We start from the raw sequence: 25,020 nt of genomic DNA, 5'->3' as shown, positions 1-25,020 counted from the left end.
ATTGGTGCTAGATCCATTGATGTTTGCCATCTATATCAACAACCTGGATGATGATGTAATAAATTGGATCAGCCAATTTGCAGGTGACACTAAGATTGGGGAGAAAAGTGAGAAAAGCTCACAGCAGGATCTGGACCAGCTGGAAAAATGGGCTGCAGAATGGCAGATAGAATTTAATACAGACAAAAGTGAGGTTTGCACATTGGGAACACAAACCAGTGTAGAACTTGGACCGTAGACATTAGGGAAGTGGGGAGTGTAGTAGAGCAGAAGGATCTGAGAATACACATGCATAACTCCCTGAAAATGCCATCACTGGTAGATAGGATTGTGGAGAGCTTTTTGCACAGTGACCTTCATAAGTATTCAGAGCATAATTAATATACATCTTGGCTTTCTTGCCAGTATTGGACTTTCTTTGAACTTCAATTAAGATGTGCTTTGAGGAGTTTACCTGCAAGTTCATGGATTTTCACTTCCCAAATTTCCCTAAAATTCACACCCAAGATTGATGTCAAATTGACACAAACGTGAAGGCAATAGATGGGAAGAAACAAGTTGGTTTATTTTTGCATCAGTTCGAATTCTCAACAAAAACAAATCATATATGAACAATAAAATAGAGGGTACACAACTCATCTTTTCATCAAGCAGAAAGTATTGTGGCCAATTCATGCAGTAGATGTAGTTATATCTCACCCTCAAAATGTTATTGAGATAAGAAAACTTGTACAGAATAGTTATTTTCATCAGACATTCGAGTTCAGGGAATTGACACTGCATTTAATGATTTCTGAACATTGGTCGATGTTCTTCTTGATTCGGTAGAAGTGCTCGACGTAATGCGAACGGCTCAGCAGCTCCACAAAATCCTCATCATGTGTGATCACGAGAAGCTGAAAGTTGCTTTGGTTTGAGCGGCTTTTTATTATCCTGGAAAACAGCAGTGCAATTTGGTTAATGAACACTGATTTGGTTGTTAAAAAAGAATGAAGTAGCTGGTCAGGTGCTCACAACCGACTGCCATTGCTACTGTCGGGTTTAACAAAGCAACGCTCGCATCAAAGTGGGTTTGGGTTCCAATTCCACTTCAGAATGCCAGGTAAGGTGGGGGGTTGAAGAGAGTGGGATGGAGGGGGGGGGGGAAGGGAGGAAGAGTTGGGGTGGGAAAAGAGGAACTGTGATTAGATTTATTATAAAGGTATATACATGACATCGTGTCGAGGAAGAATTATTGCTTATTGATTCTGCAAAAAAACTAAATAGCGTATACATGTAAACAAATAAAGAACTGCAGTTAATTAATGTAAACAAATTCACTGTGTAATGCAGAGGGAATTTAAAAAAATCAATAAACCACACAAGAGTCCTTAAATGAGTCCTTGAGTTTGTGGTTGAGGAATCTGATGGTGTGGAGGGGTAGCAGCTGTTCCTGAACCTGGTGGTGCGAGTCTTGTGGCACCGATACCTCTTCCCTGATGGCAGCAGCAAGAACAGAGCGTGTGCTGGATGGTGTGGAACCTTGATGATCGCTGCTGCTCGCTGACAGCAGCACTTCCTGTAGATGTTCTTGATAGTGGGGAGGGTTTTGCCTGTGATGTCCTGGGCTGTGTCCACTACCTTTTGAAGGGCTTTACACTCAAGGGTATTAGTGTCCCCATACCACACCACGATGCAGCCAGTCAGCACACTTTCCACCACACAGGGTTTCTGGTGTCATACCAAACCTCTGCACACACCTGAGGAAGTAGTGATGCTAATGTAATTTCTTCACATTGGCAATAGTGTGTTGGGTCCAGGAAACAACCTTTGAGACAGTGAATCCCAAGAACTTAGCTCACCCTATCCACTCTGATCCTCCAATTATCACTGGATTGTAGACCTCTGAAGTCAAGAATCAGCTTCTTAGTTTTGGTGACAATATGTGCAAGGTTGCTGTGGATGCACCATTCAGCCAAGTTTTCAATCCCCCCTCCTGAATGCTGACTCACTGCCTTTCTTTATACAATGATCTACCACAGCATTGTCGGCAAATTTGTAAATGGTGTTATTGTTGTACCGAGTCACACAGTCGTAGGTGTAAAGTGAGTAGAGCGGGGGGCTAGGAACTCAGTGTCTTCAGATCACGGCACAACATTTTGCCACAAAATTTAAAAAGATTGGTTGGTCCACGTTGATATAAAAAAATTCAGTGTAAAAGTGAATGACACTGATTTTAAGAGATGGAGAATGACAATCTCTCGATATGGAAATCTCAAACTTGCATTTAATCTTTTGGAGCATGATGTCATTTCTGCACCCTTGTGACAGGTTGTGGGGTTACAGGAGAGCACAACTTCAATGAATGCCACTAATATTTTCAGGACAGGGAAGTCAAGGGGGACTGAGGGCTGCTGTAAGAGAAGCTTCTTGTACGGATGTTGCCAAGTCTGATGGAGAGTGAGAGATGGAGAAAGAAAAATAAAATCCCACAAAGATGTGAACGAGCATTTCAGTCACAGATGCATTGAGACAATAGTAGCTCATCCCACACTGGCTTAATTAGACGATATCATGGATGGTTCACTTCAGGGTCAACGAAATCCTGATGCTGCAAACAGATTGGATCAGATGACAGATGGAGGGGTGCAGGTGGGGGGGGGGGGGGGGAGTGAAGTGGGAGGGGACAGGGCAGAAAACAATTGCAGCAAGTGAGCCTGAGGAAACTAGTTTTAAATTTCATTTACAACACCGTAGAAGTCAATTCTGGCTACTGAGACCCGTGCGTACCAATTACGCACAATTAACCTGAACCCCACGTTTTAAAGGTTGGGAGGAAACCAGAGCTCCGGAGGAAACCCACACAGACAGGGGGGGAGAACATTCAAATTCCTGACAGACAGCGTCAGATTCGAACCTGGGATGCTGGCGCTGTAACAAGACTAGGCATGAAGGCATTCACACTGCCTAGCTTGACACTAATCTTCTAAGATTGGATCCGAAGTAGATAGGATTAGAATTGTGGCTTGCCCATAATGGAGGTGAATTTCTGTGGGAGCTAAATTTAAGGCGTTCCACATTCCTCCAAAACGATGGAGTGAGATTCAAGGGGGCTGTTGACCTTGATGAAGATGGAAAGAATCCGCCTGCATCTCAGAGAGCAACACTCTGTTGTGTGACACACAAGAGATTGCAGACGCTGGAATCTGGAGCAACAAAACCTGCTGGAGGAACTGAGCGTTGAGCAGCATACGTGGGAGAAAAATAATGGTTGTTTCAGATAGCAACCCTCCATCAATTCAAGAGTGTAGAGATAGATGCTATCATGAGGACAAGGTAAGATGGGTTGGGCAGGGGGTATTGAAGAATCAGGGGTTGGCTGCAGGATATTGGACAAAGGTAGCTAATTGACACGGGCTAAACAAATGGAGAGAAAACAAGAGAAGCAAACTTGGTTTCAGAAGATCACAGCATTCGCAACCTTAGACTCTACCCTATGTGACACATCCACCTGATCTCGGTTTCCAATTGCCCCTCTCTTCCTTTCTTTGGTACCAGCCAATCAACAGGTTCTGTCCATTATCTATAACTCCTCCCTAGTTCACTATCCCTATTGTTTCCTTACCAACCCCTCCTACTTTGTCCACATATTACCAGCTCTCTCTCCTCTATGCTCTTATGTTCTGGCCCAAAACATTGACAATTCTCTTACTCCAATGGTACTGCTCAACCAGTAGACGGCTGATATTCCATTGGGTGAGCATAGTTGGACTTTTGTTGCTCAGGTGTCAGATGCCAAGGGCAAAGAGGGCTCAAGGTTGCTGTTGGAGGTTTTGATTTGGGCTCAGGTTGCCGATGGCTTGGACTGGAGTCTCATGTGGCTGCGGAGGCTACTGAAGGTGAATCCACTGACAATTCTGGGTCGTTGGGGGGGGGGAAAGAGACTCTCTTGCTTCTCTTTCTAGACTGTAAGGGGTATCGGCCAATGCTAATAGTGAATCTCTGTCTGCCTTACAGCAGACTGAAGGCAATTTCGTGTGATATCGCATTTCTGTTTATTTCTAACAATAAATAGTATCTGTATTGAGGATGGTTAAAATTGCTGCATTTTTTAGATACTTTGGTACATCCTCTTATTCTCAGAAACAGATCATGAAATTGCAGATTCATGATTAAATCTCTGCACTTTACAGAAGTGAGATATCTACATATTCAAGCTCCACATCAAGACCTGTCACATGTTTGAGGCTGGTATTTTGATGCAGCGCCGGCTAGAACTATATCAGAGTGGTCCATTTATCCATCAGGCAAGCAGAAGAACAGAGCCATAAATAACCGATACCAATGTGCCATGGAAAAAGAAAACTATAATTAATTTAGAATGATACGCAGTGCTCATTGCCTGATACAGGACATATTTTCGAGCACGTCTTTGTCCCTTCAGAACACTTAACTCCACCAAAGCATGAGCCAATGACTCAATATTTTCCCGGTCCAAGTTTGTGGTTGGTTCATCCAGCGCAAGAATTCCACAGTTCAGGCAGAAGGTCTCTGCCAGTGCCAGGCGGATAATGAGCGAGGCAAGAACCTGAAATAGAAGCACACAAGCATCCATTTTTACATGAATTCCATCATAACCTATTGCTAAAAATTCTCCACACACTCCTCCTTCCCCCACATTCACCTGGATACTCAAGCAATTTTAAGTAGTCAATTAACACATCTTTGGCATAGGCCATAGGAACAGAAGCAGGCCATTCTACCCATCGAGTCCACTCCACCATCATGAGCTGAGTGATCCATTTGCCCGCTTAGACCTACTTCCCTGCCTTCTCCCCATATCCTTTAATACCCTGATTATCCAGATACCTATAAATCTCTGCCTTAAATACACCCAACAACTTGGCCTCCACAGTGGCAGTAAATTCCAGAGGTTCACCGCTGTCTGGCTAAACATATTCCTCTGTTATAAATGGGTGCCCTTCAGTCCTGAAGTTGAGCCCTCTTGTCCTTGACTCCTCTACCACGGGAAACAACTTTGCCAAATTTACCCTGTCCAGGCCTTTCAACAATCTATATGCTTCTATGAGGTCCTCCCTCATTTTTCTGAACTCTAAAGAGTACAAGATGTACAAGGAAAACTGAAACACCGGGAGTGGGGGGCGGGCAAACCATGCAGCCACTGGTAGAATGTGCAGACTCCACAGAGATATCATGTAGAGGTCAAGACAGAACTTGGGTCACTGCGGATCCACTGACTGTAACACTAGATTTCTTTGGAGAATGAGCAAATCTGGATTCAGTTGAAGAGCTTGTAAGCAAATGTACTGACGTGTTTAGAAGGGTGAATTAAGACAAGAAAGAGGGAGACTCGATGTCAATGCCGCACTGAATCTGCACTAAGCATTCATTTTAACACTATTCCTCCCCTAACCCATCTCTTACACTCCTGACGTACACCACAAACAGACCCTCACCATACAAGTAAGGCAGGGTACAGAATTACTAAGCAAGACCAGTTGGTACAGAGCAAAGGCAGCACAAATTTACCACTTTGGGATTCATTCAGGAGTTTGATAATAGTGGGAAAAGAACAGTCCTAGAATCTGGTGATACATGATACTTGTGAATCTGAAACCTTTTCTAAATCAACTGGAGTTCAAAATGAAACTGAATGTTTAAACATCTAGATAGTCCATTTAGACTGATAACAAGTCAGGCCAGAAAGGAGGGAATCCCCACCACAACCCAGGCCCCAAACATTGGCGACTCTTTACTTCGTAGGGACGCTGCATGACCTGCTGAGCTTCTCCAGCATGTTTGTGTATTGCACTCAACTGGAGCGCCTGCAGACTTTCTCCTTTAACTCAGAAAAGAGTAAATGGGATCCTTGAGGGACATCTACGTCATTGAGACAACTTTTATCGTGTGAGGTTTGGGCACCAGGGTTAGTGTAGCAGTTGGAGTAGTTAGTTAGTTAGTTAATGCTGTTCCAGCACCAGTGACCAGGGTTAGGAACTGGCACTCTCTGAAAGGAGTTACGCATTTTTCCCACATCTGCACGTGTTTCCTCTGGTTGCTCCCACCTGAAAAAATGTACCGGATTATAGGTCAATTGGGTGTAATTGGGCGGTATGGGCTCAAGTGCTGAAAGGGCCTGTTATCGAGCTGTATGTCTAAATTTAAAATTTAATGCCTCAGAATAGCGAGAAGGAGTAAGATTTTGTCTCTTTCTCACCGACGTTAACTACGTGCAACACTTGAAACATTGTGATGCACAGAATCTGATGAGATCTATTCCATACCTTCTGTCCAGCACTGTATCTTCCCCTCATATCTAGAGCAGTATCACCCTTCACCATCACCACACGGTAATTGTAATTTCTTCTCTTGTCACTGGCGGACACATTTCCATCAGCATCAGAACGAATCTCAATATATTCAATATCTAGTGAGAGAAAAACATTAAGACAATTCCTCAGTTTAACAGAGGCAAACAAGAAAGGCGACCGATGCTGGGGAAACTGGAGCATGGTGCAAAACTCTAGACGAACTCAGTGGTTCAAGTAGATCCACGGAAGGCAACAGATGGTTAACATTTCGGTCTGCAACCCATCATCGGGAATTACACACTAAGAAGTGATGAATTCATTTTGTCAAGGAAGGGTAGTGCCCAAAATATCGACTGTCTATTGCCTCCCATGGATGCTGCCTAACTTCCTTCAGTATTTTACGTGTCCTCAGTTTAATAACTTGAGACCGTAAGACTTAAGACATAGGAGCAGAGATAGGCTATTCACCCCATCGAGTCTAGAATCATGAGCTGATCCTCAGCCCCACTGCCCGGCTTCTCCCCACGACCTCTGATACCCCGGTTCATCAAGAACCTATCAATCTCTGCCTTAAATACACCCAACAACCTGGCCTCCGCAACCTCCTGTGGCAACAAATTCCATAGATTCGCCCCCCCCTAAATTCTACGCATCTCTTTTCAAAGTGGTTATCCTTCAATCCTGAAGTTTAGTTCTCTTGCCCTAGACTCTCCCACCATGGGAAGCAACCTTTCTACACCTACTCTGCCTGTGCCTTTCAACATTCAAAACGTTTCAATGAGATCCCTGGTCTTCTTCTAATCTAAGGAAGGAGGAGAGGAGAGAGGAAGGATGGGGCAGGGGAGAGGACAGGCTAACTTGTCTAAGTGACTGGACCGCTGGCTGCACTGCACAATACAGCAGAAGCCCACCAAGAACCCAGTGCATTACCAAGCTGCTGTTAAGATGTAACAATTTAAATGTAACTATACCCGTGTACTGAAGATCAAACGTTAATGCAGTTAAAAGTTTTCCAAACATTTGAACTAAAACTTGAGTATATTTTAAATTCAGTTGAAGCATTTACATTGAATTCAAAATATCACATTTATATTGAGCTTTTCACATCCTCAGTTGGTGTGTGTTGACCCTGGGAAGACTAAGTTCCTCACCACCAACTACATCCCTGAATTCATCTTGACAATCATGACTACTCACTTTGTCACTACTTCCTTTTTCCTGCACATTCATTCTGAAGTCATCAAGGCACAAGTGGACCCTGGAGTTTCAGGGCAACAAAGAAACCTCGTAGTGCAATTTGCCTGGGCTATTAACATGTTGAGGTAGATAGTAAATGTAGATGTAGACAAAGAGTTTGTGGAAAATGAAGATGTGGGCAAAATACGATAGCTATGAAGTAAATATTTAGAGGGTGGCGTGGTTGGTGTAGCGGTTAGCGCAACACCTTTGCAGCGCCAGTGATCGGGACCAGGAATTGAATCCCATGCTGTCTGTTCTCCCCATGACTGCATGGATTTTCCCCAGGGGGTCCGGTTTCCTTCCACCATTTGAAACGTACCGGGGAGTAGGTTAATTGGGTGTAGTTGGGCAGCACGGACTCGTGGGCCAAAATGGCCTGTGAGGAATGCAAAAGTAGTAGGTGGAAGGAAGAATTATGTAAAGGACACAATATAAACAACTGAAACAAATACCATATACACTCGTGTATGCATCTGTACCCCTTGGACTCTTGGTTCTCTCTCCACCGTGCAAGCCTTGCCCTGGTTTAACTTACCAAAGTGCAACACGTTAAACTTGTCAGAGTGAAATTCCATTTGTCACTCCTCAGATTATGTTCAGCTTAATCTTCCTTCATCTGCAGTCTCCTGTGTGTCTCGGGGTAAAAAAAGAACTACCCACAACCATACTGAATGACAGGGAGGGCTGAGGCCTAGGTTGATATTGTTTTATGGTAACATACAAATCTATACAGGCAAATTGAAAATTACATCCAATCATGTGGACATTTCAAGTTAAATACACAAAAGTGCTGGAGAAAGCCAGAAAGTCCCACAACATCCCTGCTGAGCTTCTCCAGCACTTTTCCATATTAACTGCGTATCACAGTGTCCTGCAGACCTTCTTGCTTCACTTTATTTTGAGTCTGGTTCTATCTCAAACTATCAATAATAAATCATTCGGACCTCCTGCCTTCATGTCATAATGAGTGGTCCCAATATTCATCTCTTAGAAGCTCAAAAGAGTTCAGGCAACGACTGGCCTTTGGTCCAATCTACTCCCACAGCTAATGGTAGAAGATGGCCAAACTGTAAACGCTAAAGCCTTCATGAGCAAACATGAGATAAAATTGTTACGATAAGCTGGAGGCACGAGTCAGGATATTAAAATTATGGTGAGTTAAATTCTGCGCCTAAAAGAAAAGTAGGAATGCTGCTTAAAGGGGTGGGTGAGGGAAAACAAAACTATAGGTTTCAACAGGGAACCAGGCACATCTTTGTTCACAGTTGGGATTCCTAGTGAGAAGAAGTTATGTGGGGGTGTTGAAATGCCATAGGCCTGAAACTGTTTGACTCCCAGTTGATGCCACCTGACGTGACCAGTATTTCCGGGACATGTTTTATTTCAGAATTCTGGCAGCTTTGCTTTTTAATTTTTTTTCCCTCACAATCTGACTCTCAATATTGCACTACTTTCTTTGCTGTGAAACCCCCCCCCCCCCCGACGTGAACCCTTGGTATCACGTACTTTACCTTGCCCTCTGTAGGTGCTCCGCCACAGGTCCCGGATAATTTTGTTAATTTCTTCCATCTTAATGCTGTGGAATTTCATGATGGCTCTAAAAATAAAAATGAATAAGGCATACAGAATATTAATGACCCTCATCCATTTTTGTTTCTGATCACCGGATTACAAATTTCAATAAGAACAAAGATAATCTGCATATTGTCATGTAATTCTGTACATTAATACTGCAGTACAGTAAAACCCCTGGTATCCAGCACCTATGCTGATCGGTAGATGCCAGATAAGTGTATTTTCCAGTTGCTTGAGACTTACTCTTACAAATGCCTGACTAAAACTTATCTACTGCCTCATCAGCTGATTTCTTCTCACCAAATAAATCGAATCTACATTTTTTTTAATTTTTGCTGATTGTTTGAGGCTGCCAATTGCTTGAATCCTGGATACCAGGGGTTTTACTGTACATGACAAATATCGATCCCAGCACCAATCCCTGTGGTACACCACAGTTCCATCTTTGAGTCACAAGAGCAAAGTTCCACCATCACCCTCTATCTGTTACCAGCCACCCAATATTGGATCCAATTTCATTATGCCTTGGTTTATCTTTTGGACCAGTGTTCCATGTGGAATCTTGTGTAAGTACTAAACCCTTCCAACCTTATAACCCTCTATTTACCTTTCATCCATGTACTGGTCTAAGAGGCACTTAAATGCCCATAATGTTTCAGCCTCCACCACCATCCCTGGCAAGGCATTACAAGTACCCACAACTCTTTGTGTAAACAGAAACAAAACTGTAAGTTCATGTAGACAACATCTAATGCATTGCCCTCATTAATACATTTGGTTACCTCTTGAAAAAAATTGAATTGAACTGATCAGAAAGGATTTTTTCCTCACAAAGGCATTGACTGGTTGCATCACTACCTGGTTTGCTAACTTGAGTGTCCAGGAATGTAAAAGGCTGCAGAATGTGGCAAACCTAGCCAAGTCCATTGTAGGCATTGACTTCCTATCCATTGAAGACACCTATGGGAGGTCCTGCCTCAAGAACCAGCCCACATCATAAAGGATTCCCATGACCCTGATCAAAATCTCTTTTTGGTACTTTGATGGTTCAGTTTACCAGCACTTTCAGATTCAAATAAAAACACAACACTCAAGAAACTCAGCAGGTCAAACCGTGTCTTTTATATAGCAAAGGTAAAAATACATAACTGATGTTTCAGGCTCAAGCCATTCAAGTTGTGGAGAATTGTCAGCAGGCATCCGAATAAAAGGGTAAGGGGGTAAGCGTGGGCACAAAGGCAGGAGGTAATAGGTGGAGAAGGTAGGGAGGGCACAGCAGCAAGCAGGAGGATGAGGGACGGCTAGATGAATAGAGAGGGAAGGCGGAGGAGAGCTGATGTGGGAAGGGGAGGCAGGGGGACAGGTTAGCAGAGGCCACCCGGCTGGAGAGTGCTCAGATGTAAAGTATGGGTGGTCTTGGTGGGAATGTATGAGGCTATGGGCAGACGTGAGTATGGGAGTGTCTCACAGAACTGAAATGGATGGCTGCTGGGAGGTCTGGTGCGGACAGAGGGTAGGTGCTCAGCGAGGTGATCTCCCAGTCTGCGCCCAGCCTCTCCGACGTAGAGAAGGCCACAAAGGGAGCACTGGATGCAGTAAATCAATCCTACAGATACACAAGTGAAATGTTGCTTCACTTGAAAGAGACGGCGCAGACTGGGAGATCGTTTTGCTGAGCCCCTTCATTATGTCCACACCATTGACAGACATCCCTAAGACCAACTATTTCAGTTCTGCGTCACACTCCCACACTCACACGTCTGTCCATGGCCTCATGTACTATCCTACCAAGACCACCCGTAAATTGGAGGAACAACTCCTGATTTTCCGTCCGGGCCCTCTCCAGCCAGATGGCATTAACACTGACTTTTCCGGTTTCTGCTAACCTGCTCTCCTTTCCCCCCTCCCTTCCCTTCCTTCTGTCAGCTCTTCACCCACTTCCCTCTCTATACACATAGCCATCCCTCTTCCCCTGCTCGCGGCTGTGGCCTCCCTCCCTTCTCCACCTATTATCTCCTGCCTTTGCGACCACACCTCCCCCTTGCCCTTTTATTCGGATGCCTGCCAACATTTTTCCATACCTTGAAGAAGGGCTTAAGCCCGAATGCATCTTTATCTTTGCTATGTACTGTTTGACTTGCTCAGTTTCTCCAGCGTTGTGTTTTTACTTCAATCACGATGTCTGCAGACTTTTGTGTTTCACTTCCAGATTCAAGAACAGTTTTTCCCCAACAGCCATTAGGCTCTTCTTTTTATCGATAAGGTTTTAGAATTTAACCACCTCTCTTCCTGAAGTGTCTAATGACAAAGTCCTTTGCCTTAGTGAATGCTGGTGACAAGTATTCACACGAGACCTCAGCTATATCATCAGGCTCAATGTACAGATCATTCTTACTAATATGTATCTAAAATTACAAGAAAATTACAAATTAAAGAAAAAAGATTTATATAAATAAAAAAAATCAGATGGGAGAAAGATTTAAATATACGAATTCAGGAGATTTGGTCAAAATTATGATTATGAAAGTGTTACGAATACAGTAAATGTTAGATATCAAATGGTTCAATATAACTTTCTTCATCGATTGTATTAAACTCCACAGAAGTTAAATGGACTTAATCCTAATTACTCAAATAAGTGTTTTTGAAGTGCAAAAGAAATAGAGATTTTTTTGCATTCATTGCAGTCTTGTGACAGAGTGGAAAGGTTTTGGAATGAACTGAGTTTATTATTAGGACAAATTATGAAGATAAAGACTCCAAAGGGTCCAAGAATATTTTTACTTGGAGATATTTATGAAAATGATATAAAATTGAAATTGGACAAATACCAAGAAAAATGTTTAAGCCTTGCAATAGCAACTGCAAAGAAATGTATAGAGATATCGTGGAAAGATGAGAGAGAAGTGTTATTAGGTAGATGGTATAATGAGATGCAAAATTGTATACCCTTGGAAAAAATTACGTATAGTTTAAGGAATCGAGTTGAAAATTTTTATAGTATTTAGAAAACATATATGGATAATTTTCCGTCCACCTCTTCTATCTTATCCACTCTTCTTAATTAGTAATTTTTAATAACAATTAATGATTGTTTATGCTAATATTATTGTATATTAAATGGTAGGTGTTTCTTATCTTACTTTTGGGTGGGGGGGATGGGGTGAAAATACTTTTTTTGTATAATTGACTATGGATATTTGATTAATGTTTTATTCATTTTTTCCTGTAACAATGCAAACAATTAAATAATATATTTTTTAAAAATGTACAGATCATTCCCTTGATGCCTATTGAGGCAGAATTGTATGGCACAGAAATAGGCTTTTCATCCACTACATCCCAGTTGACCTTTTGCCCATCTATACTAATCCCATTTTCCAGTACTAGGCATGTACCCCTCTACATCTCTCTTATTTAAGTGCCTGCCAAATTGTCACTTTAAACATAACAATTATATCAGTCTCCATCATCTTCTCAAGCAAAAAGATCTGGACATAAAACACTTTCTGCAAAAAAGCCTCTTTCCCCTTAAAACTCGTTCTCCTCATCTTAAAAGCTTTTGATACCACCGACATGGCAAAAACTCTCTGTATCCCAATCAGATTATCCCTTGGCTTCTTTTGTTCCAGGGAGAACCAACCTTTCCTGACCAATTTATGGCGTAACTGAAACCCTCCAACCCAAGCAACATTTGGGTGAATTTCCTCTCTACTCTCCCCACTGTAACCACATCCTTCCTGCTATGTGGTACCTTGTATGGCATATAACACTCCAAGTGGGGCTTAACCAGTGTTTTTATGAAGTTCCAACATCATGTCACAACTTTTAACACCTACATCTCAACCCCTGAAAGCAAGTATGCCTCCTTCCACTCTTGATCCTCCTGTGCTGACACTCACAGGGAAATGAACTTAAGCCCCAAGGTCCCTCTGTTCATCAACATTCCCTGGTGCCCCATGCACTGTATATGATGTGCCCTTACTTGACTTCCCAAAATGCATCACTTCACCCTTGAGTAGATGGTTCCATCTACCAATGATCTGCCCATATATTGCTGAATAGATCCTACTCTCTCTCTCTGGTTACCCTTGTGATACTGTATAAAGAATTTTGGGATTTTCTTTAATTTCGCCCGCCAATATTTGATACCTACTCTTTGCCATATCCTTAAGTATCCCCATATATTTTCTATTCCCCGGAAGGGTCTCTGATGTTTTCAATGCTCTATACCTGCCACATCCTCTCTTTTTCTTAAACAGCTTCTTCCCGCGGGTAGCGAGAATGCTGAACGACCAGAGGTACTGCTCACATTAACCATCCAAGACTCTAATACAGTGGTTTTCAACCTTTCTCTTTCCACTCATGTACCACTTTAAGTATTCCCTATGCTATGGATACTCTGTGATTAGTAAAGGATGGCTTAAGGTGGGATGTGGGTGGAAAGAAAAAGTTTGAAAACAACTGTTTTAATCGTACCTCATTGACTCGTTATGTGCACGGTTTCAGAACTCCAAAGGAAATGGGCCAATGACAATTTTTCTCAAGCAAAATATCTCAGTAACAATTGGATCTGTGAGAGTTCAATTCAAGTCAGTTTGTTCAACTCACTTTCGACTCTATGTGGTTCTTTCATTTGCTGCTTGCCGGGTGTGACTACAGTTTCATAAATATGAGAGCAGTGATTCTCAACTTTCCCTTCCCACTCACATATCACCTTAAGAAATCCCTTGCTAATCACAATGGCACAGGGATTACTTAAAGTGGCATGTGAGTGGAAAGAAAAAGGTTGAGAACCACTGCTCTCATATTTATGAAACTGTAGTCACACCCAGCAAGCAGCAAATGAAAGAACCACATAGAATCGAAAGTGAGTTGAACCAACTGACTTTAATAGAACTCTCGCAGGAATTTAAATCCCTCGGAACCCGAAGATGTTTGCAACTCCTAGGATCTTTATAACATCAGCTGTGAGGCTGTGGGCTTGCCTTGCACCCAGAGCTCTCACAGTCAGATCTGCCGCGGACTTGACCGTGACTCCATGAGCTGGTTTGCCTGTTGCGTGGGCGAGCCACATGACACACCTCCATCACCCACAAGAACTGGCATTAGGAGATGTGGACCCCATGGCCAACACCTGTTTAGTCTGTCTGGGTGGCCGACCTTGTCGGCGGGGGGTGGCATAGTCACAGGGTGTTCCAGGTCTAGGTGCGTTGGCTTGAGGCAATCATTGGTGAAAGTCTCTTCATGGCCGCTCATGTCGAGGATGCACGTGGTTCCGTTCTGATGGATCACCTTGTACGGGCCCTCATACAGCCGCTGGAGTGGAGTTCGGTGCATGCCCCTGCAGACAAAGATGTAGTCGCAATCCCAGAGGTCCTTGGGCACAAAGGAAGGTATCGGGCCATGGCATGAGGTTGGGACAGGAGCTAGTGTTCCTACCTTCTCTTGGAGTCTTGTGAGCACTGTCACAGGTGTCTCCTCTGTGCCAGGGGCCATCGGCACAAACTGACCTGGAACTGTAATTGGGGTGCTGTATACCAACTCTGCCGAAGGTGTGGCTAAGTCTTCTTTGGGAGCCATGTGGATGCCAAGAAACCCCCAAGGGAGCTCGTCCATCCAGGCCTCAGAGGTGTGCCACCAGGGCCGACTTCAGGTGCCAGTGGAAACTGCAGATAGTAGGCTGTGGTGTAGTGCGGCTGGGTCTCAAGTAGCTGTGCCAGTGCCAACCATAGGCTGGCTGCTTATTATGACCTCACCCCCCCCCCCCACCCCACCCCCACCGTCTGAGGTGTTGTTGGCAGGCAGGCAGAAAAATGCAATCCAACTTGCATTGAGGGCTCTGGTGCAGGACTCAGTGGATGTGTCGGCGAGTGGTACGGCTTCTGGCCCCCTGGTGAAGCTGTCAATCATAGTGAACAGGTACCTTGTCTCCCAGTGGACCGATGGTGTCCACATGGATATACTCAAACCTCCTGTGTATCAGCTGGAAGGGTTGGGGGGGGGGGGGAGGGGTACTTCTCGTGCCTTAGGACTTTAGAGATCTGACAGTGTATGCATGTCCAGGCCCAGTGCCCGACCTGCTTTAGTAGCTATGCCAAGCAAATCTATCCGACACCAGTTGGATGGTGTGGTATGGATGCTGCAGAGAAATGGATTGGAGGTCAATCCACAGGACCATTAGAGTGGTAGAAAGGATCACTGGAGTATTCCTCCCCACCGTTGACGTAATCTATCGTGATCGTTGTCTGAAGAGGGCACGCAAAATCATCCATCCTGCACACAGATCCTTTCAGCTGCTCCAGCAAGGAAGGAGGTACAGGGGGATCAGAGCCAGCACCACCAGGTTGAAGAACAGCTTCACCCCACGGGCAGTGAGAAGGCTGAACAACCAAACGAACTGCTCACATATCCATCTGAGACTCTCTCATTTAGGAAATATTTATTTGTACACATTAAATGCTTGTCGGGTATATGTATTTCTTGTCTGGCTGTGTGCCTGTGTTTTACACTGAGGACCGGAGAATGCTGTTTTGTCGTGTTGTACAGGTGACAATAAACTTGACTTGAACGCAAGAAATAAGAGCAGAAGGAGCCTAGTAGGTCTTTCGTACGTGCTCCACCATTCAACATCAGCCTTGATCTTCTACCTCACACTTTTTCTGCACCTACCCCCAATATCCCATGGTTCTTCAAATATGTAGAAATGTATTGACTTCAGTTTTGAATGAATGGACTTCCGAAATCCCTCAGGTTAAATGATTCCAAATGTTCACAATTTCTTCCCATTTCAAATCTCTACTTTATTTTGAGGCAGTGACCCATAGTTTTATTCTCTTTAGGCTGGAGAAGTATTCTCCCCCAATCCAACTTATTGAGCCAAGCCCTTAGTGCCTTTCAATGAGATCTCTTCCATCTCTCTTCATGTGACAGATCCATTTATCCATGGAACCAATCTGCTGAATCTTCTCTGAACTCCCCGTTGTAAGATGAGCAAGCCAAAACAGTACACAATTGTAACTTTGGATAAATGTATCAAGCATAACTAAAAAAGGCATTAAGCTCCCTGTACAGCTACTGTGAGGTTGCAAAATGACTCAAGTTACCGATCGTAACAGTCAAACGTTTCTGACGCAATTATCTGATTTTAAAAATTAGATGCAATCAATGTTTTTTTCTAAACCAAGGCCAAATACTTTTGAGTTGACAGAAATGAGTCATGCAACTTTTCCAAACTTCACTATTCTAAGAAACTCTGACAATGCAATTTAAATTGTTACATTGTTCTTTAATTTACATTTTAAAAAATGCACAAATTGCACCAATTTGAGAGAAATATCACAGACTTTAAAGTATTAAAAAAATGTCTGTGGTATTTATACCTAGATAAGATGCTACTGCAGACATAATGCTTGCATTTGCAATTGGATATGTAACAAACCAGAGTAATGTTGACAGGGATGGGTGAAACTGAGATATTGTCACAAGTTTTTCATCTATTTTTCATCTGCACTATGGGATCTCCTGTGACTTTATGCCATCTAGACATAACATGAAGGTCTGGGATTGAATACATGGGGCAGCATTTGGACGTAAGATTTATTTCACAGTCAACTTTTAAAAAAATTAATAAAAGTTTGTTTGCTTTGCAGAAAGAAAAATAAATGGCACACAAAATTATTTCAACAATTAAGGAAGCCCATCATCATTCTAAGCAAAGCTGGGCACTGGGAGTTTTATCCCTGCACTAATAGGCTTGTTGAAATGGGCAGTGTATGGGCATGAATAAAGGAGAGTGGAGGGGGAGGAGAGTGGAGGAGGGGGAGAGTGGAGGAGGGGGAGAGTGGAGGAGGGGGAGAATGGAGGAGGGGAGAATGGAGGAGGTAGAGAATGGTGGAGGGGAGAATGGTGGAGGGGAGAATGGTGGAGGGGAGAATGGTGGAGGGGAGAGTGGAGGAGGGGAAGAATGGAGGAGGGGAGAATGGAGGAGGGGAGAATGGAGGAGGTAGAGAATGGTGGAGGGGAGAATGGTGGAGGGGAAAATGGTGGAGGGGAGAATGGTTGAGGGAGAAAGGAGGAGGGGAGAGTGGAGGAGCGAGCGGGTGAGAGTAGAGGAGCGAGCGGGTGAGAGTGGAGGAGCGAGCGGGTGAGAGTGGAGGAGCGAGCGGGTGAGAGTGGAGGAGCGAGCGGGTGAGAGTAGAGGAGTGAGCGGGTGAGAGTGGAGGAGCGAGCGGGTGAGAGTGGAGGAGCAAGCGGGTGAGAGTGGAGGAGCGAGCGGGTGAGAGTGGAGGAGCGAGCGGGTGAGAGTAGAGGAGTGAGAGGGTGAGAGTGGAGAAGTGAGAGGGTGAATGGAGAAGTAAGAGGGTGAATGGAGGAGTGAGACGGGGTGAGTGGAGGAGCGAGAGGGTGAATGCAGGAGCAAGAGGGGGGGAGAGTGGAGAAGTGAGAGGGTGAATAGAGGAGAGGGGGAGAGTGGAGGAGCGATAGGGTGAATGGAGGAGTGAGAAGGACCGGGCCCATTTCGGATAAATGCTTTTATTTGGAGAAATGGTTATTTTTCTTTTAAAACAGCCTGGTAATAACCGTAAATCATTTGTTTAAAAATCAACAATAAGGGAAGCCTTTTAAAGCATTAAAGTAATGTTTAATTCTCATTTAAAAAAAAAACTGCTGGCCACCGCCGATCACCGGCACCTCCCCTCTGAGGCCCCACTCGCGCTGGGAGCCCAGGATCCCATTCCTACCTGCGCCGGGAGCCCGGGGTCCCTGGTCAGCTTGGCTCCAAAAAAGAAGATTCAGGTAAGTGAAGATTTGAAATAATTGGAGTTGTACTGTACACTGTTTCCCCAGTATTGTGTTGTTATATCAGTTTTGTGTGACCTGGACTGGGAACACTTGGTTTTAATTACTCCATTTCGAATTGGGAATTGGTTCTCTGAATTCCATTCTTGTTGAACATCATCTCTACAGTTGCTACCCATGGTCCCTCTGAACTGTCCTTTTAGGCTTCTTTAATGATTTTATAGGGCAGTTAAGTCAACTATGTCTCGGTGGGTTTGGAGTCGCACAGAAGCCACAATGTATAATCATTAATCTCTTTTAAATATTAAGCAATGTCATCAAAACTAATGCCACATGATTAATAAATCTTTCATATTTGCAAAAGTTCACGTGCAGGTGGTCAGCTTCTCTTTGATGGGGAGTGGAGGTAAATGACCCTAGAATAGGGTTAGGTTTGGAAGAATAAGGAAGGAGCTGATGGGCATGTGAGACAAGGAAATGTGGAGGAATGAGGCTGACTGGATTACTCGAGGAGCTGGCATGGGCTCAGTAGACTGAATACCTTTCTTTAATGCTCTACAAAATATTTTAAAAATATTGATTTCCAAGGATACATTAAACCAAGTTCAATACTTTGCTTAAACCTCTTCACTCTGCTACCATGGGGAAAAAGGTACAGGAGCCTAAAGACGAGCACTCAGCGGCACAAGGACGGCTTCTTCCCCACTGCCATAAGATTCCTGAATAATCAATGAACCAAAGACATTGCCTTACTTTCTCGTGCAGTATTATTTTTTAATTTATTATTATAAGGTGGTGTATATGAATGTTTGCATGTGATGATGTTGCAAAACACTGAATTTCCTTACTTGTTCATGATAATAAATTCTGATTCTGATACAAGCTAAAACACAATGCTGGAGAAACTCAGAAACTGTACTTTTAAAGTACACTGACCAGTTGAGTTTCTCAAGCCTTGTGTGCTTTTGCTTCAACCACGGTGTCCGGAGACTTTTGTGTTTTACTTCCATACAAGGATTTAGTTATCATCCAATGTTGGAGGACTTCAAGCAATGTACCTTGAAACCATGTCATATCAAGAAACGTGGGATTCAGTGAAATCTTTGCATTCATGAAACTGGTTTCCAAAGCATTTATAACACACTGTTCAAACTGTTGGACAAATGTTATTGTGAGAAGTGAATACCTTCTGTAAGCCACTTTCACTTTATTCATTTGACTTCAAGTTAAAATTCTTACATGTCAAGTATCTGTTTTTCCATGTGTCTGATCTGATTAAGGTGCATCTCAATAGATGTTGGTTATTTCTTGAGTGGCAATGAAATTGAGGAGAGATAATCGTTCAACCTGTGTACAAACATGATCCATTTTTAGGTTTTACGATTACCATTATTGGCGTTAGTTTTGTATTCCAAATTTATTCAACTGTATTCCCTTTGTACTCCAAGTTCAATTTTTGTCAGAATTTCATCAAATCCAAATTTACACAGCAGGATACATAATCTTTCATGACCTGACCCTGTTACTTGCCAATCTCAATTTGTCACTTTTTCTATGGAAGAGGCAGAACACAGAATTCAAACTCTTCCTTTGTTTAAAACTCAATTTAATTCATTAACTAAACTTAATTCATTTTAAGACTGGAAAGCAGTCTCACTTTCAATCCTGACCTCTCTTTGTGTACCATGATAATGAGGTCCAAAGTTCTATGTGAATGAATTTACACATGCTTCATAAACAGCAGTTCTACAACATTTCTACTTAATATTCTGGCAAGTTAAAAGAAAGTGCAAAAGGCTCAGGCCTTCTTTCCAATGAATTACCTGCAATATACTTTTAAGTTATTATATTGTTTGATGAAACAAGAATTCACATCAAAAATTTGACTTACCGCTGAATCATTTAAAAACTGCAAAGCAATCATACTTTCAAACTTGACCTCTTAGTGGCCTTCTCTTCTATTATACTGAGACTCAATGCACGTTTGAGGAAGAACTCCTCATCCGCCTAAGCATTTTACAGTCTTCTGGGCTCAATATAGTGCAGCACAAACAGGCAGATTCAGATAGCTCATTCCTTTTCTGTCTGCATCAGACAGGTTGTATCTGCCAATCATCCATATACAATGTATACCAAGCTGCTAAGTGAGGAGATTGTCGAGGTTCTGACACCTAAAACTCTTTCCTGACCATGGGCAAGGTGCCTTTGTGGCACCTGTATTGAAGGAGGACAGGTCATTACAGTTGTGCAGGTATAACATCTGTATATGGATGGGAGGGCTGGGTGCAAGTCAGTGGGACAAGGCAGAATAGTAGCTTGGCATAGGTTAGGCAGGTTTTCTGTGCAGTAATGTTCCATGGTTCTATGGCACATAGTTAGTCTCAACTTGGAAAGGTAGGGACTAATCAAAGATCAATCACAATTTTTATGGGAGATCCTGTCTGATCAATTTGAATTTTTTGAAGCTATAACATGTATCGACAAGGGCAATATGATAGATGGGAGTTGATTATGGACTTAGTAAGGCCTTGGACAAGGTCCCACATTGAAAATTGCTCCCAAACATTATGTCACTGCTCCAGCTCCATGGGATGTCGCAATTGCAGTCTGGACGGCTGAGTGTTTTTTTACAACTTAATTAATTTAAAGCTTTGTTACTTGCGTTTGGGGTGCACCCCGGAAAGAGAGAGAAAATAGCAAACTGGATATAAGAAATCTTGCCAGTAAGAGAGAGTGATTGTGAAGAATAGTTTTTATACTTGGAAGACTGTGATCAGTAATTGAATTGTTTGTTATCAGGGTACTGAGGTACAATGAAAAACTTTGTCTGCTTGCTACCCAGGCAAATCAACCTATTTTTTGAGTACAACAGGTAGTGCAAAAGGTGCAGAGTATAGTGTTACTGAGAGGAAGTTTGATTCGAACAGCAGGAAGGCAGGTTACATCATTCCTGGGATCGTTATTGCAAGTACATTAAAGAATGTAGGCAATAGGATTAATAAATTTGCTGATGATATGAAAGGAGTGTAGTTCTGAGCTACGTAATGATATTGATCAGTGGTAAAATGGGCAGAGCAATGGCAGATGCAATTTAATACTGTGAAATGATGTACGATAAGAGGACATTAGGGAATTAGGGAACATTGAAGAACATAGGGACTTTCATATCTAGTATTTAGTTGAGTACTTGCATGACCAACGTATCGATGAAGGGATGATCAATGGGATTAGCATCATTAAGGGTTACCATGGACATAATGGACCAAACTGCCTGTTTGTGCTGCACTTTAGTTACCGTGGTTCTGTTTTCCTATGTCCATTCATATAGACTGGTGAAGCAGCAACATTTGCTTACATCTGCCCCATTATCCCATCTAGTCTTATGCTATCAGAGACATTCTCTTTCTTGTACCTATTCCTCCCCAACTTGTGAAACTGAAAGCTAACTTGTTTCTTTCTCTTCATTCTGACAAAATATATGAAATGTTTTTCTGCCTGATCTACTGAGTATTTCCAGCATTCTATATTTTTATTTCACATTTCCAGCATTTTGCAGGATTAAACAAAAACCACTCCTAACATTCAGAGCACACAAACGCATGGCACGAAGCTTTGTCAATGAGACTGCACAATCATACATTAACAGATATTACCTTTCATGCCATTTTCAGCACGGAGAAGCATTAACTTTAATCAATCAAATCAGCTGCTTCACAAATCTCCGAGGTTATGAACTTGAAAAGATGCAGACAAGTCGGCAGAGGTAGACCAACATGCCAGAAAATGTTGCATAGAAAAGTCCAAGTTAACAAATTCAATGGTACCTTCAGAGTTTTTGAGTGCTTTTGCATACCTCATGATAGGTAGTTAACTGTTTGGCGGGGTGGTGAATGTCCAGAGGTCAGGGTTTATGCAAGAGCTAATGACATAGAAAGGGAAAAGCTCCAACTTTTCCCATTTCTAACTACAAACATTAACTCTTTTCACAGATGTGGATGAGATTTACCAATTTTTTAATTTCAGTATTTCCAGCATCTCTGGCATTCTAACAGCCAAGAATAGGAAACCAAGATAGCTAACATGGCTGGAGAGATAGAAGCCTTCATATTGACATCTGAATTAGTTCTAGCACAGGGGAAATCACATTTAGAGTGCATGACTTGCACTCAACACGACTGGTCAAGATTAATCATTTAGAAGGGGGCTAGCTCCTGGAGAAAATGTTCCCGAACACAAGGAGAGTAAACACACTAAAACAAAACTGAAGATGGGAAGTGGCAGATATGAAAATTTCAGGCAGCCAACTTGCAATGAGAGTGCCTAAATATACAAACAGGTGAGAACGAAAGTTCAGAATCAGAATCTATCGTCATGAACAAGTCATGAAGTTCGGTGTTTTGTGGCAGCGTCACAGTGCAAAGGTTCATATTATAACCACCTTACAACATTAAAAAAAAGTCAAAATATTAGTGCACAAAAAGTAATGCAGTTTTTAAAGTTCAATGACTATTCAGGAATCTGATGGCAGCGGGAAAGAAGCTGTCCTTGTGCCACTGAGTGCTCGTATTTAGGCTCCTGCACAATTTTTCCAATGGAAGCAGTGTGAAGAGAGCTTGGCCTGGGTAGTGGGGGACTTTTTTAAGACTGCCTCATGTAGATGTCTTCGATGGAGTGAAGTCTGGTGCCCGTGACGTTTCAGGCCAAGTTAACCACCCTCTGGAATTTATTCTTGTCCTGAGAGTTGGTGCCTCCATACCAGGCAGTGATGCAGCCAGCCAGAATGCTCTCACCTGTAGAAGTTTACAAGAGTCTTTGGTGACATACCGAATCTCCTCAAACACCTCACAAAGTATAGCCGCTGGTGAGCTTTCTTCGTGATTGCATCAACATGGAGGCTCCAGGTCAGATCCTCGGAGATGTTGACACTCCACTACTGAGCCCTCGATGAGGACAGGGTCATGTTCCCCTGACTTCCCCCTTAAGTTCACAATCATCTCCTTGGTTTTGCTGATGTTGAGCGCAAGGTTGCTCTCGTTACACCATTCAACAAAGTGATCCATCTCCCTCCTGTACACTTCCTCATTGCCGTTTGTGATTCTGCTAACAACTGCGGTGTCATCGGCATGGGAATTGTGCTTGGCCACACAGTCATTGGTGTAGAATGAGTAGAGCAGTGGGCTAAGCACACATCCTTGGGGTGAGAGGTAAACCAGATAAACACAGAGGACAAGAGAGAAGCCTGGTTTGTTTTGTGGGATGGGGAAGGATCAGGAATGGACATCCCTGGCAAGACAGCATTCAGGTAAGATCGATGAGGTAAGAAGTGGATGGAACATCAATCTGAGAAAATGAGGCAGTGAATCAAGAGTCACAATGCTTCAGAGGTATCAGAAACTAATACATGCTTGGAAAGGATTTTTCAGCCTAAATATAAGGGTTTTATGGTATATCCAGCGTATAAGTTGACCCCCATTTTTCGGGCTGTCTGGGCCTCCCAGCAACAACTCAATTTTTTTTTTAAAAGCACCCCAAATGCAAGTAACAAAGCTTTAAATTAACTAAGTTGTAAAAAAAAACTCAGCCTACCAGACTGCAATTGCGACATCCCATGGAGCTGGAGCGGTGACATAGCAGAAACCTTGGCCTACCAGGTAGGAGCGATGATGACGGCCTCAGGGTCCCAGGTGGGAGCGGTTACGGCAGCGCCCAGCAGGTGGGGAGGTGTCGGTGCAGCGGCGTCCAGCGGGTGGGAGGTGTCGGGGAGCGGGGGTGCCAGTGGTGGGGAGGTGCTTCCAACATCGACTTGTACGCTGAATTGACATTAATCTGTTTTTTTCTTGGTGAATTTAAGGTCTCAAAAGTTTATCTAGCATACAAGTCGCACCCCCCCTCACTTTTTGAGAAATTTTTTTGGGTTTCCTGAATCGAGATACACCAAAATATATGGTATATTTTACTTTTAGTTTTGTCTTTGAAAGCAGGTGTATTAGTTCGGCTTTGGAAGAGCAAGTCTCAGTCAACCAAAAAAATTAGCAATGTTGCATCCACAATCCCCTTAGGTGTCAGATAATGGGGTTTTAATTGCATCTCTTATTGCTCAATACTGACCTTTTAGAAATATTTCCATGGTTTGGGGACAATTTTTAATGATTAAATCATTTAATCAAATGATTTATGGCTCTTCCTATTCGCTCCAATAAGTTCTAAAAATATTTTCAAAATTTATGGAAATTTCAGGGTTTTTTCCAATTCATCTATCAGAAGCAAGTCAGGAAAGCTCTTCTAAGAAGGAATTAAGATATTTTTAATAAAACAAAATATTCTGGTATAGATTGAGGCTATTATTCATAGCAAATGCCTCAGAATGACTCAAATTTAATTTATACATACAGCACGGTAACAGTCCATTTCAGCCCATGAGTCCTTGCTGCTCAATTAACCTCCACCCCAGGTAAGTTTTGAAGGGTGGGAGGAAACTGGTGCCCCTGGGGAAAACCCACGCAGACATGGGAAAACATACAGACGCCTTACAGACAGCGCGGGATTCAAACCCTGGTCCAGATCACGGGTGCTGTAACCGCTACGCCAACCATGCTGCCTTTATTTAGAACTGCTGGAAAATAGACGTACTTACTGATCCAGTGCCTTGTAATAAATATCAAGGTCCATGTTAGCCAGTTCAGTTGTCCGTATTATAATCATCATTTCTCTGAACTTTTGCTCAGCATCTCTATATTGGGCTTCTCTCAGCTCCTTTCGAAAGTGGAGAATTTCTTCTTCAAAGCCCTTCTGTCGCCCATGGGCCTGATTGCGATTCTTTTTGAAATTATCTAGTCGCTCTTCCAGTTGTTGCCGATTGCTATCACCCAAAAAAAAATCTTATTTTTTGGTTTCGACATTATTTTATGAATTGCACACAAAGATACGCAAGGTTCATGCTTACTGGTACTGGCTGTAATGTGTTACATTAGACCGCACACATAGGAGAAATAGGCCTTTTGGCCCATCGATTCTGCTCTGCTATTCAAATCATGGCTGTTACATTATCCCTCTCAACCCCAACCTCTCAACTCTTTATCATTGTGTATTGCAA

General features: G+C 42.9%; 1 protein-coding gene across 5 annotated transcripts in view; it reads right to left on the bottom strand.

Moving 5' to 3' along the window:
• Positions 1–544: 544 nt before the first annotated feature.
• Positions 545–25,020, bottom strand: part of rad50 (RAD50 homolog, double strand break repair protein) — a 126,174-nt gene continuing 101,698 nt past the window's right edge. For 3 of the 5 annotated variants that reach the window (XM_069898122.1, XM_069898124.1, XM_069898123.1), the window contains 5 exons: positions 24,562–24,786; positions 9,062–9,147; positions 6,285–6,427; positions 4,434–4,567; positions 545–933 (listed from right to left, as the gene is read on the bottom strand). In XM_069898122.1, coding sequence (XP_069754223.1) covers positions 750–933; positions 4,434–4,567; positions 6,285–6,427; positions 9,062–9,147; positions 24,562–24,786 — 772 coding nt within the window. In that variant the 3' untranslated portion in view covers positions 545–749. Of the gene's footprint in view, positions 934–4,433; positions 4,568–6,284; positions 6,428–9,061; positions 9,148–19,166; positions 19,275–23,513; positions 23,738–24,561; positions 24,787–25,020 lie in introns of those variants that run through there. The other 2 variants (XR_011344699.1, XR_011344698.1) reach the window with 2 other exon arrangements.

Source organism: Narcine bancroftii, chromosome 9 (genome assembly GCF_036971445.1).
Source record: "Narcine bancroftii isolate sNarBan1 chromosome 9, sNarBan1.hap1, whole genome shotgun sequence".
NCBI lineage: Eukaryota > Metazoa > Chordata > Chondrichthyes > Torpediniformes > Narcinidae > Narcine > Narcine bancroftii.
This window is presented reverse-complemented; position numbering and strand designations above follow the sequence as displayed.